A 13,436-nucleotide genomic window follows, 5' to 3' on the forward strand; every position below is an offset into this window, starting at 1 on the left:
GGAATATTAAGTTCATAACATATTACTCAATTAATGTGAATAATCCCAAGTACTGAGACTGTTGGGTAATAAAGTCTTTGAGTTATATAATACATACCTTTAAAATTAATTTGTCATTTGTTAATTGAATGACTTATACAAGGTAAGTAAAATATGAGCACAGTTGGTTAGATGATCATATTCAAAATGTAAATCGGAGTCTTCTATGAAAATACAGAATCAAGTATACAATTAAAAGTGATTTTTTTTTCTGATAATTTGTTTTAATGAAAAGACGTGAGTCTAGTTGTGGTTACATTAGTTGAGATTACATACCTGGAAACTGGGTCAGTTCTCAGGAGCCACAGCAGGAGGATCAGGACCTGAGGCCATCTGGGCGCGGTGGCATACACCCTTAATTCCAGCATTCAGGAGACAGAGAGTGACAAGCAGATCTCTGTGAGTTCAAGGCCAGCTTGATCTACAAAGTGAATTCTAGAGGAGTCAGAGTGACCCTGTCCCAACAAAACAGAAAGAGTCTGAAGCTAGCCTATGTCACCAGTGAGAATGTCTTTGTAATTAAAGACCCTGCTTCAAAATTCAAACAAAATTAAAAATGTATAAGGATATGTAATTAGTTGGGGACTACTAGTAAATTTAGATAATTTATCCAAAAAGGTTTTCAGCTTTGAGGCCTAGGTTATTATATAAATGAGCTTCTCAGGGGCAGAGATTATGTCTTACCCGTTCTGAGTGAGCAACACAAAGAAGAGAAGAGTGTAGTCATGGTATATTCGGGTATTTGCTAGGTTATTTGGTCTATCCATCAAAGACATTTCAACTACATCTCAAATAATTGGAGCACTGTTGCGTGCTAGGTGCACAGAGATGAAAAGACACAGTCCCTTCCCTCTGGGAGCTCAGGCTAGTGAGGTGTAGGCATAGAGCTAGACCAGAGGTAGGCGCAGATGGTGGGGAGGTGGAAGGGCTTCCAAGGGCTGGGTCTTTGCTGGTTCTCTAAGTCTACGATGGGGACCATCATCTGGGAGTTGGCAAACTCATGGAGGTGAGGTAGAGCCAGGGTAGTGGTCACCTCTTACAACGTGAAACCTAAGAATTGTCCTTAAAGGCATAGCAGTTCATCCTTGGTTTGCTTGAGTCTTATTTTTTTCCAATCATGTAACGAGTATATGTCTACATTTTAGAAGCTTTCCATGGATGTGGGTGAAGCTGATATTTCACAACATGTACTGAGGTGTGGTTCCCTGTGGTCTTTCTGACAGATGTTGACTTATGACTGGTACTTACCCAAGATGGCAAGGCATCTCCCGGGCGTGCGCTTTCCTGGGGACCGGTGGAGCCCTGTGGAAGGAGTATTACCCAGTGGAGTGGTCACGTTCAGTCTTTATCACTTTCTTGAGATGAATAAACAGTAAGCATTCTTTTCATATAATAGCTTTTCTAAAATCGTAAGCGTCTCTAAAACTGTTTCTGAAGCAGCTGTGCCTCATCCCAAAGACCAATTTTCTACCCATTTCCCTGTCACCGGTGAGATTATCTTTGTAATTAAATTGAATATCTGTGCAGAAATGAGGCCAGGCAGAAATAAATGTTATTGTTCTGGGTAAAAGAAAAATAAAGACAGATTAGCAAGAACAGCAAATAAGATCTTAGCACAATTCTGAGAAATTGGAGATGTGCCTGCCTACTTGAAATCATTGCAGGTGGATCGCAAGCAATTACGGTTCCCTCCTGATCAGCACTGTGGCCCCCTTTTAAGTAGAAAGCATTTTTTTTTTCAGGAATAATCACTGTCTAAAAATAGCTTCAGCGTTTTTATAAAGGACAAAACATTTTTATAAATAAGAAAAAGACCTACAGTTTATGCTGGCTGAGACTAAAGTAAGAGAATTGTGGATTCCGTACTTGAGAACACAAGGTGGTTTGTAGTCGGGGTCAAGAATGAGTGCGTCCTTGGAGGTGAGCTCCACGCTGCTTCTGTCTGAGATGCGTGGGGTGTCATGAGCTTGAAAAAGAAGGATTTGTTTCGAGTTTTGTTTTTTTTTTTCTTGTGAAGAGGACTTAAATTTTTTTTTATGAATTCCAATGTCAAAATATCCTTGGTAAGGACACAAAATGTAGCCTTGCAGTGTGCTGCTGAGCCTGTTTTTGGTGGCTCGTGGAGTGATAGGAAGGAATAGGCCCCAATGTGCTGTGGGAATAGCTCTAAATTAGTACATTCGGAAGCCAGTAGCATTCCCAAATGGGCATTGTTGTTAGTTTTGTTTAATTCTGCTTCAAAGGTTTTCAAATGTCTGCCCTGGTACAGCTTCTGTTGGGCCCTGGCAATACACAGGTAAGTGGGGCTCGGGTCCAGATCGCAGTGGACCATGGTCTGGTTGGCTGTGTGCAGCGGTGTGAGAAGTTCTTCTGAGGACGTGTGGGGCAGGCCAGTGAGACTTGTGCCCACTAAATAGGTTATTTGACTCTGTGAGCTTAGCACTCCAGGAACATAGACAAGGAGCCAGTAAGTTTGCCTGTGGGTGTTCATTCAGCATTCTTTAACAAATGAGAACTGGGTGGTGGTGGTGCATGCTTTTAATCCCGGCACTTGGGAGGCAGAAGCAGGTAGATTTCTGTGAGTTTGGGGCCAATTTGGTCTACAGAGTGAGTTCCAAAACAGCTAGGATTAACATGGAAAAACCTTGTCTCGAGAAATCAAAAAAAAAAAAAGGCAAAAAATGAGAGCTGGGATTGGAAAGCTGGCTCAGCAGTTAAGAGGACTCGCTGTTCTTCTAGAACTAGGACCCGAGGGACCTAGTTCGCTCCCCTAGTCTCAGTTTACAATGACTTACAACCCTTAGGACAGGGATGTCCCTACACACACACACACACACACACACACACACACACACACACACACCTTTCAACCTCAGGGAGACTGGGATCTCTCTTTGTCCCTCTGGTTTCAGTGCTGGGAGGAGAGTGAGGAGAGGCACCTGCTGGTTTGGTGGGTCCTTGATTCTGGGTTCTTTCCAGGACCTTCCGGACATTTCCTCATCAGGGCCTCAGATGGCTGCTCCTGGGTTCCTCCCAGAGCCTGGCTGACTACAGCTGGAGCACATCTTCCCCAGAGAGGTGGCTCTCACTGAGGCTGAGCTTCAGACAGCTTTCACCAGCCCTCGGACCAGGCAGATGAGAACACTCCGGGAGTTACATAAGTTCCCAAATCATGGAGGCAATACGTGTGAGGGGGGAAATATGAAATCCAGGCTGGCAAATTGCCTTCTTTCAAAGTTATCAAAGTCACTTTCTTTCAAATAACTTCTCACACCCTTTCTACTTAACCACAAGTAGGAAGAAAACTACTATTTAAGCCACTTCCGTTTCTAACTTTTGTAGGCGGTAAGGTTCCTAACAGTTACCAAATCTGATTAATTTAATTCCAGCCAGTATTTATTATGTGTTAACCTCATGCTGTGTAGCATTCAAAGTTAATGCAGGGACAGAGCACCTGTCCGGGGTGCTGCCAGGCTTCTCAGGGAAATGTGAAAGTGCTAACAGTCCGCACAGAGATGACAAAGGAGATAGTACAGGACCATGGACTCGCAGGGAACAGGGAGACTTCATTCTCCCTGGAAAATGAGAAGGGATATCACGAAAGCATCGCACGTGACAGGATGCCCTACCAGTGTTCCAGGTGATAAGGTCCCTGTTTTAGAATCAGAGGCAGGAAGAGTTCCCATCTGTTTCTGTTTGTTCCTTCCTACAGTTTTCTGTTTTGTTTTATTTCACAGTAAATAAATTTCATGCACTGTACTTGGGAAAGATTTCAGTAGAACAACATGTTCACAAATAAATAACTAAGGCTTATGGAATCCAAAATGACCTTCTGTGAACTAAAGAAATGGAACATTTAGAATTCTTTGCTCTTCTCTTTTGAATAGAAAAGAAACATTTGTTTGCATAGGAATTCATGAAGGTGACCCAACCTGGAAAAGGGCTTATTCACTTTGGCCTTGGGGTTCTTGTGACAAGTTAGTTCCTTCAAGGATTGCATTCAACCCAGAGGAGTGGATTAAACGCACAAGAAGTATCTATAACTGGACGGAGGAATACGGAAGGTATGAGCAGCAGGTGTGGTTTTTTATTAATATCATTTTCCACCCACAAAAGATCATAAAACATCAACAGAAAGAGATGATTTCTTCTCCTGTATAGAGCATCAGAGGGAAGGAAGGCTGTGGGTGAGTGGGGTCTCTAAGAGTTTGGTGCAGGGCACCTTCTGCTTTCAGGCCATGACACTGCATGGTCCAGCATCCTATGTTTTCTTATGCTGTGAGCGGAAGGGACTCATGAGCTGCAGTAAGGCAGAGGACCCCCCCTCCCCCCCGTTACTGGACGATACCTGCATGCGTGAACTTGCCGTACTCCTGCAGGAGTGCAGACATGTCTAGCCCTCGGGAACACAGCCCTTTCCGAGCACATGGGTGGAGTGGAGTGTTCAGTCCCCATGACAAAAGTAGGAAGACAAACAGTCAGTTTCTGTAAAGAAGGCTGACTCTGAGAACCTTTCCCGTGGTTGTCATCCACCTTGTTGTCCTGCCGAGGGCGTTGTTCATCTCTTCCCTAGCATCTCTACATACAGTTTACCCTTACCTATGGAAAATAAGTCCCTCGAGACAAACTGCCCCATTATCTGTTTTATTATTATTATTATTATTATTATTATTATTATTATTATTATGTGTTATTGAGTTAGAGAAATGGGTTATTGGTTAACAGTGTCTCCTGCCCTTGCAGAAGGCTCAGCTTTAGTTCCCAGCACCCACATGTGGTGGCTCCATAGCAACCTGTGACTCCAGCTCCAGGGATCCAAGGTCGGCTTCTGACCCCCACAGCCACCTACGCTCATGTGCATCCACCACCCATGCACATACAATTAAATAAAAATATATTTAGATTAATAGATTATTTAACATCAGATATCCTATTGTTTAATTCAGGCACAAGAGAAAAGATCATATCAGCGGGAGCTATGAGAACTTTTGAGACACAATGAGCCAACAGCACGTTGTTGTTCATAAGAAATGTTGGCAAATAGCAGTTTTCTGGATATGGTGGTGCATGCCTCAGATCCTGCATTCGGGAGACTGAGTCAGAAGGGTTGTGAGTTCAAGACTATCCTGATGTACATGGTGAAAATTACACTTTCTTCAGATAGCTGATGAAGAATACATGTGCATATCATTCTTTAGCTCCATTATATTTAAACGGGTACATATAATTTTTAATATATTTTATTATAATTTTTTAAATATAAAATTCTGGCTGGCAGTTGTTTGGCCAGAATTCTTCAAGCAGCCCAGCACGGTTTAGTGAAGCTTCTCTTCACACTTGCTCTTGGCTGTGTCCCAGTGTGGCCTGTGTCTCACTTTGTCACCTCATATCTCAGGAGCAGCTGCCCAATGCCTACAGCCTCTTCCCCCTTCCTCTGCTCCCTTGAGGCACGATTAAGAATTAGTAGGCACGCCTGCTACAATGCAAAACCTTTGGTGTGGTCACTGTCAATACATCAGAAGCCAGCCTGTTTCCATGGCCTTAGAAGATTGTAAAGCAAACATTATGTGTTTGTAATGTAGCTGATGGAAGGATGCTGTTTTTCTTATAACTACAGATTTGATCCATCTTCATGGGAATCCGTGGCCAATGAGGAGATGTGGCAAGCAAGGTAACTGATCTACATTTTAGTAGTTGTTGGCTGTTTTTGTTTTTTTTTAAAAAAAGATTTATTTATTATCTATGCAGTATTCTGCCTGCATGTATTCCTGCATACCAGAAGAGGGCACTGTATCTCATTATAGATGGTTGTGAACTACCATGTGGTTGCTGGGAACTGAACTCAGGACCTCTGGAAGAACAGTGTTCTTAACCTCTGAGCCATTTCTCCAGCCCCTGTCAGCTGTTTTCAATATATCAAAGAAATAGCCAATGGCACTTTCCATTCTGGGAACATGGACAAGTGGAAATAAAAATAACTTACAGACAACTATTTTGTTCAAGACATTATATTGTTATGTGTGCATAATCACATCTCATAACCCATGAAGCGCTGTAATCTCCAGTTTATAAAAGAATGAAGTGGACGGATTTCCCTGGGGCACTTAATGACAGTGATGGAATCCAAAGCTCAATATAGCCTGTGGCGCGGCGCCCCTCCCTCCAATACTTGTGCTCCAGCTAAGCCAGTGGAAGGAGGAGAGACCTGGTGGGGCTGAGCGCTCAAGCCACATCTCCGTTTCTGCTGTGCCAGTTGATGAGAGCATCAGTTAACACTGAGCAGTGGCCAGGCCCGGAGCTACACATGCATACGACACAGTTCCTGCTCTCACAGAGTGCAGCCCGCTGGGGAGACTTCATGAAAAGATAACAGCCCTTACTGTGATAGTAAAGGTGCTATCCTTTCCTGTTGTTCAGAGAGAGGGTCGCACTGATTCATACAGATCACTTCTTAGTGCTACTGCCTCTCTTTGTCATTTTTTAATAACCAACAAGAACCTGCAAAATGACTCAGCAGGTAAAGGCGCTTGTTGCCGAGCCTGGTGACCTGACCTCAATCCTGGGAACCGCAGGCTGGAAAGAGATCCGACGTCTGTAATTGTCCTCCGATGGCCACATTGGACATACGGCATGCAGGCTCGTGCAGACACAGAACATATACATGTAAAACTTAAAGTAAAATAACACTAGTAGACTTGGTCCAAAACATTAGTACAAAAGTTCCTAAGCAATACAGAGAGGTGCCTCTCGTGCATATGGAGTTCATCCTTCTGCAAAAATATCTTGGTGCCCAGTCTATTCCAGAGATTGTGTTCTGAGAATTGAGTTACGGTATAAATCATTTGCGTTTAAAGATTTAATAAGTATTAGATGGGACTGGAGAGATGACTCAGAGGTTTAGAGCACTGACAGATCTTCCAGAGGCCCCCGGGGTCAATTTCCAGCGCCCACATGACAGCTCATCTCTGTTTATAACTCCAGTTTTAAGGGCCCTGACACCTTCAGCCAGACATACATGAAGGCAAAACACCAATACACATAAAATTAAAAAATAAATAAATTTTAAAAAAGAATTATAAAAAAATATAGCTCCTTGGGCCAGCAGGACAACTCAGCAGGTAAAGATGTACCAACATGAGTTTGATCTTCACCATCTGTGTGGCAGAAAGAGCAAACATTCCTGCAAGCTGTCCTTTGACCTCCATACTGTAGCACGTGTGGCCCTGTGCCCACATACACATAAAGTAAGTTTAAGACAAATCTAATAAAAATGATTTTTAAAGAAATACAACTCCAATTTAATCCTTACAAAATAGCTGGACTATAACTTGTGCCAGCATGTTTTTGAGAAAGTTAGAAAACAGCCTGAAGTTTTCAGTCTAGTCCCAGGGTCAGTACTTGCATTGCAAACCTGATAAAAATACACTCCACAATTGTTCATTGTGACCGAATGTGGGAAAGCTGGAAGACGACCGCGTAGAAGAAGAAAGCAGGTCATTATTCAAGCAGGTATTGGTTTAATTGGTGTGCTAAACACAATTGGGATGTTTGTGTGCTCGGAGAATCCAGCCACTTTGGAAGAAGTGGTTGCACATGGCGCAAGCTATTGTGATTGGCACCTTTAGGGACGCACTGACAAACCCAGCCATTCCCCATCCCTGGCTCCTCCTCCAGAACAGTGGCACACATCTGTGGGGAACACTTCCCCAACATCTTCAGTGTTGAGAGCGAGCGCTGAGCCTGGGGGGGCTTTGAGGAGCTTTGTGTTGAGTGAGTGAGAGCCTTGGATTGCTTTTGGTTCGGAGTTAATTTCCACGCACACAGGAGAATGAAGAATACACAGAAAGGATTTCGTGCTGTGATTGTAACGAGCGTTCTTCCTCCCACCCCTAGGATGAAGACACCGTTCTTCATCTTTAACCTGGCAGAGACCGCCACGGTGCCTCCAGACGTGAAAGCACAACTCTACACTCACGCATATAAAGTATGTTGCAGTCTTGTTGAAGCGCATCTGCTGGGGGTGGGGGCGGAAGTGACCAGAGTGAAGACAGGATGCGTAGCAGAAGTTTGATTCTCTGGTGTCCATCTTATCTTGAGCATTATAACGTAGCACATATGGGGGAAATATTCAATTGTGTCATAAGCCATGTTTAAGGTAAAGGGCCATGGTAATCAGAATAACGGTCCTCCCCCACGCTGCCTATCCACTACCTTCTGTGGCAGAAGGCAGTCTGTAGCGATGGCTGAGTTAAAGGACTTGAGATTGTTTATCTTGGGTTAACCAGTTGGGCCCAGTATGATCATGGGAGCCTTATATAGGGTAGGCCAGAGAGAGGGAGATTCAGGGATGGTATCCACTGGCCATGGAATAGAAGAAGGGGCTGTGAACTATGTAGGTGCAAAGGTTCTGGAAACTGGCAAGGGAAGGAGCAAATTCTGCAGGTGCAGGAGTGCAGCCCTGCCGGTGCCTCAGCTTCTTCCCTCAGGGCAGCCAGGGTCTGTGGCTCTGCGTTGAAGCTGGAGGACACTAACAGAAAGCCTTTACTAAGACAAGTTCTGCCCTGACACCCTCTCTGCTCCGGAAACCATGGGCCATGGCCGGCAGAGGACAGAGAAGAGCCACAGAAAGAGCCTGTCTTCAGACTGGCCTTGGGAAGCCCAGCACCTTCCAAAGACACAGCTCCACTCTCCTCAGGAGAGGCATAGGGGAGAGGCTTGTGTGCGCTGTGGTGACGAGACTCTGGTTTCCTATGACTTAGCACTGGTCTCTCCTAACACGACAGACATAGCCAGTTTGCTGTGTAGAAACAGATCCTGGTAACGATCTGTGCGCAGAGCTCAGACTCTGCATGCCTGAGCAGCCAAGTCCGTCTCTCTGGACTGCTAGGGTTCTACTCAGCCAGCACCTTTCTTGCTGCTGAGTTAAAGTAGCATGGCATCCGATTGGCATGACTTATTTTGCTCCTAAGTTTTGAATATTAACTCACTTTTGTTCATTCTCCGCTCCCAGCCTTTATTGAACACCTGCTCAATATCATATATTGTGTTAGATATGGTCTTGTCTCTGCTGTCACAAAGGTCGCAGGCTACAGAAAGGATGTTGAGCATGGTCCACTCCACAGTCACGGATCGTCTCGTGTGTGCTGACAGATGTGCTGTGAGACCCAGGGAGCTGAGCCCGAGTGCTGGGAGGAGATGCTGGCTTATCAAGATGAGCTAGCCAAATAGATGGTAGCGCTAGAAAATGATGGGAGGGAGGCTGGTCCATAAGGAGGTGGCCCCGGGGCAAAGGCGGAGTCCTCCAGGGCACCCCACTCAAGGACAGCCAGGGAGTTGATTTTGGAAGGCAGCTTGTAGAGTTCTGTCTGGCAGCTAAGAGGGTCAGGGCTTAAGCTCACTCCGACATAAATGTCAGCTGTGAGTCACCCGTGTGAAAGGGAAGCGGTGCTGAGAGGAGCTGGAGGACAGATGGGGTTTCCAAGTCTCCGAGGGACAGCCACAGGCCTGACAAGGATGCTGTCTTACAGTGGGCATTCACTTGGCTACTTTGGAGGAGATGGGAAAAGGTGGTGTAATTGGTCCATGCCAATTACAAGATACTATGAACACAACCCTATTCAAAAGCACTGTCTGGTCTGCCCTCATCCTACTGGGGGTACTCCTAAGTCACCCAGTGCTACCGTGGCGGTGAAGTTCCTAAAGAAGGAAGTGCCATGTTCCACTGTGCGAACTAGTCTCCACCCCGGTTCATTCATTAGGTGTTCATGCATTCCCTCTGGGAAATTCATTATCAAGACTCTGCGCAGCTGGGAAGATGGCTCAGCAGGTAACGGCTAACAAACCTGAGGACCTGAGTTTGATCCCAGAACCTACATAGCGGAAGGAGAAAACCATCTCCCAGAAGTTGTCCTCTGAACTCCACATGTGCACTATGGCGCACACGTGCACACACACACACACACACACACACACACTCAATAAATAAATAAATAAATGGATGTTTTGATTCCATTTGCATCCAGTTAATACTATATCTGTAGTTGGAAAATCAAAATTCTGAGTTTCCGTGGGCAGGATTTGGGCTATGAAGAAGGAAATTGTAAGGAAGTGTGGAGATTTTCGTCATTGCCCTTGTTGGGGATCTTGATTCTGTACACTTGATAACAATAGAATTGTTTGCACTGAATTGTTGCTAAGACTGCTGTTGTTCCATGTAGAGAAAAATCCACATTAATAATGTGAAACAAGTTTAATTCTGCCAAGTTCTTTTTCTACACTGTCTATTAAAGACAGATTTTTTTTTTTTTCCAGCAGCTAAATTTAGAGGTTTAGCCGCTCGGCCTGTTGAGTAAATAGCTTTCCTCCTGTTAGAAGTAAATCCTTTCCCAGAACATCTTTCTGGAGGAAGAGCGCTTTGTCCTGACATGGTGTGTCTTGGGGTCCTGCAGCATCCAAAGCCCCAGAAGCAGTTTTAGCTGAAGCACGTTTGCCTCCTGCTACTGTTGTAATTACGGAGCATCCTGTATTTTCTGCATGGCCTGGCAATGATTAGATTCTACTGTAGATTGCTTGGATTTTTTTCCTTGTATTATTAATTCCTCTGTTTTTTGGTTTTGAAACAAGAAAATCTGTCAGGATAACAGTGGAATCCCAACACTTGCTGTCTTTCAGCTTTATAAGGAGATTGTGTACTTGCAAGAGGAACACCCAGTGAATTGGCACAAGAACTACGCCATCGCCTGTGAGCGGATGCTGCGCCTTCCAGGGACAGCCAGAGACCCTGAAGTCCTGCTGTCTGAAACCATCAGACATTTTCGTCTCTACACTCAGAAAGCACAGACTGACCCCCAGCGAGCAGACATCATCGCTGCTCTCAAGCACCTAAGACGAGAACTGCGAAGTCTAAGAAATAGAAAGACGGTCTAGCCGGCGATGGTGGCTGCCCTGCTCACGTTCTGCTTCCAGAGGTGCCAAAGACCAAACACTTTTCCTTCCAGTAAAGAAAGTGTATCAGAAGAGTAGAAATTTCAGTTATCTCCTGGAACAGCAGAAATACGTTCATGGCTACAGTGTATGCCTTATACAAAAGTGTGTTTATCTCATGTTGCCAAATTAGCATTTCCTTGAGAAGTTCAGAAACATCTGCACTAATGAACAGAAACATCTAAGGACCGTGGGAGGTTCTAGACATGAAGGAACTGTCTCCACAGACCTAAGACGTTTGACCCTGAGGTCTGTGATTATTGGGATTCATTCAAAAAGATAGTCTTAAAATACGCATTCCAGACCCAAGGCATTTTCCAGTTCCTGAAAGTGAGATGGTCTCTGAAACCAATTCTTGTTACACCTCATTAGAATTCCTTTTTCTTCAGTTAACTGTGATTGTTAGTCAGAAACTTTGTACTTTAAACCAAGTACGTGATTTTTTTAAACTTTTGAGTTTTGTCGTCTTCATTCTGCCCTCACTGAAAAGGAAAGATAATTTCATGTTTGCTTCTGTCAGCTGTAGAAACAGGCAAATTAAAAGGCACTTAACATGTCCTTAATTAATTTCATATTTATGTTTTCCTTCTATTTGGATTCCCAGATCTACCCAATAATTAGGAGGTAGCTAGCTGCCCAGATGCACAAAGGGTGTGGGCAAGAGTGGGGGCGGGGAAGTCGCTCCGTAAATTCATTTCTGTTACAGGCATCTTTTATACATCTTGCTAAAGGGAACCTAGTAAGAAATGCAAATAATAATAGTTCTTTATTTTATTATGACAGTTAATTAATAGCAACCTGTTTTAATGAATAAAGTCACTCGGAGTCCTTCAGCACTTCCTAAGAGGAGGCCAGCATCCGTAGGGATTCTTCCCTGATTGTGCGCTCCGAGACTCCAGGCACTATATAGGCCCTGTATAGAAATGCTCACTAATGAAGAGGGAGGGTTAGAAGCTTGTCTGCATTCAAAGATCACTGGTGAGTCATTCAGCAAGAAAAGGCCCCTTACCAGGAATAGTCACAGTTCCGTGGCATTGTACTAGCAAAAGGGGCTGATCAAAGGTCTCCCGTGGAGCTTGCATGGTTCCCTTTCATACTACGACCATAATTAAAACCACTAATTCTCTTTTAAAATGCTGCAGGATGCCATGTAGGCATCTGTCTGGAGTGTCCTTTGTGATGTCATAAGCTGTTAAGGACCAGTGCCGAGGGCTTTTGAGTGAAATGCCAGTCCTGAAGGTGCTTCAAGACAAGGGTGCCTCTGAAAGCTTGACAGGGCCTTGACTGCACAATTCGAGCTGAATTTGCCCCTTGTCAGCTGCCAGTAAATAAATCTCAAAGGGGGAAAAGCTGAAGTTTCATTACCTGATCCATGGGCCTTTGTTGGTTTTGGCATCACACAGGGGAAGCTCTTGCTCCTCCATTCTCTGGGTTTGAAGATGTCCATTGGAGCCTGCAGTGCCTGGACAGGGTTCAGAGCGGAACCTTTTGAAGAGTGTCAATAGTTGTAACAGTTCAGCTGTTAGGAAGACAAATACATCGAGGAGCTCATTAATCCGCTTTTGGCTCTCGGTGCCTTTTGCCCTTTCATCACGGCCTTATTAGGCTCATCTCGAACCAGAAGAAACCGAATTGAAGTTGTCGAGTACTAATTGGCAAAGACTTTTAATCATGGGCCAAGAACTTTCCCTGACTTGAAAGTAACTTCTCCACAGGGAAGAGCCAGAAACCTGGTTCACCTTAAAACAAAGACCCGCCGGAGCTCAGTGTGGTGTGGAAGTTGAAGGAAGTGTCGATAAATTGTCTAAGTCTAGCCATTCGAAAGAAATTGTGCAAGATTGTGTGTTCCACTTTTCGGGGAGAAGGCGACAATAAAATTCAAACATTTCTTAAGAAAGTCTTCGTTGGTTCAGAAGAGATTGCTTGAGCATGTGTGGTCACAGAGTTTGTTTCTGAATGTCCGGCTGCAGGTGTGACTGTCCTGAGTCCACACGTGTGTGCAGTGTTTTCAGAGCCTCACTAAGAGGAACGGTTTCTACCAGCGTCCTTACAATGGCAATGAAGGCCTCTGGAGAGCACCTGCCTTTTAAACATGTAACAGCGTGTAGGCACATCAGCTTCTGAGTGCACTTTGCAGGTGGCCTGTGGGTCATTTGGTGTCTGTGCACAGTGACTTTAGACCACTCTCTTTGACAAAGCGATAATATGTAGCCTGTGACATATAAAATCACAACCGTTTAAATTTCTTCAAAGCATTGGGAAATGAAAAAGTAGCAAGTGGAGCTAAGATTTAAGTTGGTTAACTTGGTTGGCCTGCCATTCCCAGGTCAGCTGCTGCCAAGAGCTCCCACTCATGAGGGAAGCTGATGCTCCTGTGCTTGCTGCTTTTCCTTTCCTTGGCTAGAGCGTAGCAT

The 13,436-nt window shown here is 44.5% G+C and overlaps 1 protein-coding gene across 1 annotated transcript in view; it reads left to right on the top strand.

Moving 5' to 3' along the window:
• Positions 1-12,922, top strand: part of Tmem260 (transmembrane protein 260) — a 62,719-nt gene extending 49,797 nt beyond the window's left edge. Inside the window, exons 12-16 of the mRNA XM_050162395.1 lie at positions 1,263-1,411; positions 3,927-4,103; positions 5,657-5,710; positions 7,933-8,023; positions 10,711-12,922. Coding sequence (XP_050018352.1) covers positions 1,263-1,411; positions 3,927-4,103; positions 5,657-5,710; positions 7,933-8,023; positions 10,711-10,965 — 726 coding nt within the window. The 3' untranslated portion in view covers positions 10,966-12,922. The remainder of the gene's footprint in view (positions 1-1,262; positions 1,412-3,926; positions 4,104-5,656; positions 5,711-7,932; positions 8,024-10,710) is intronic.
• The last annotated feature ends 514 nt before the right edge of the window (positions 12,923-13,436 follow it).

The sequence above is a fragment of the Alexandromys fortis genome, unplaced genomic scaffold (assembly GCF_014885135.2).
Source record: "Alexandromys fortis isolate MF-2015 unplaced genomic scaffold, M_Fortis_MF-2015_v1.1 scaffold_130, whole genome shotgun sequence".
Lineage (NCBI taxonomy): Eukaryota > Metazoa > Chordata > Mammalia > Rodentia > Cricetidae > Alexandromys > Alexandromys fortis.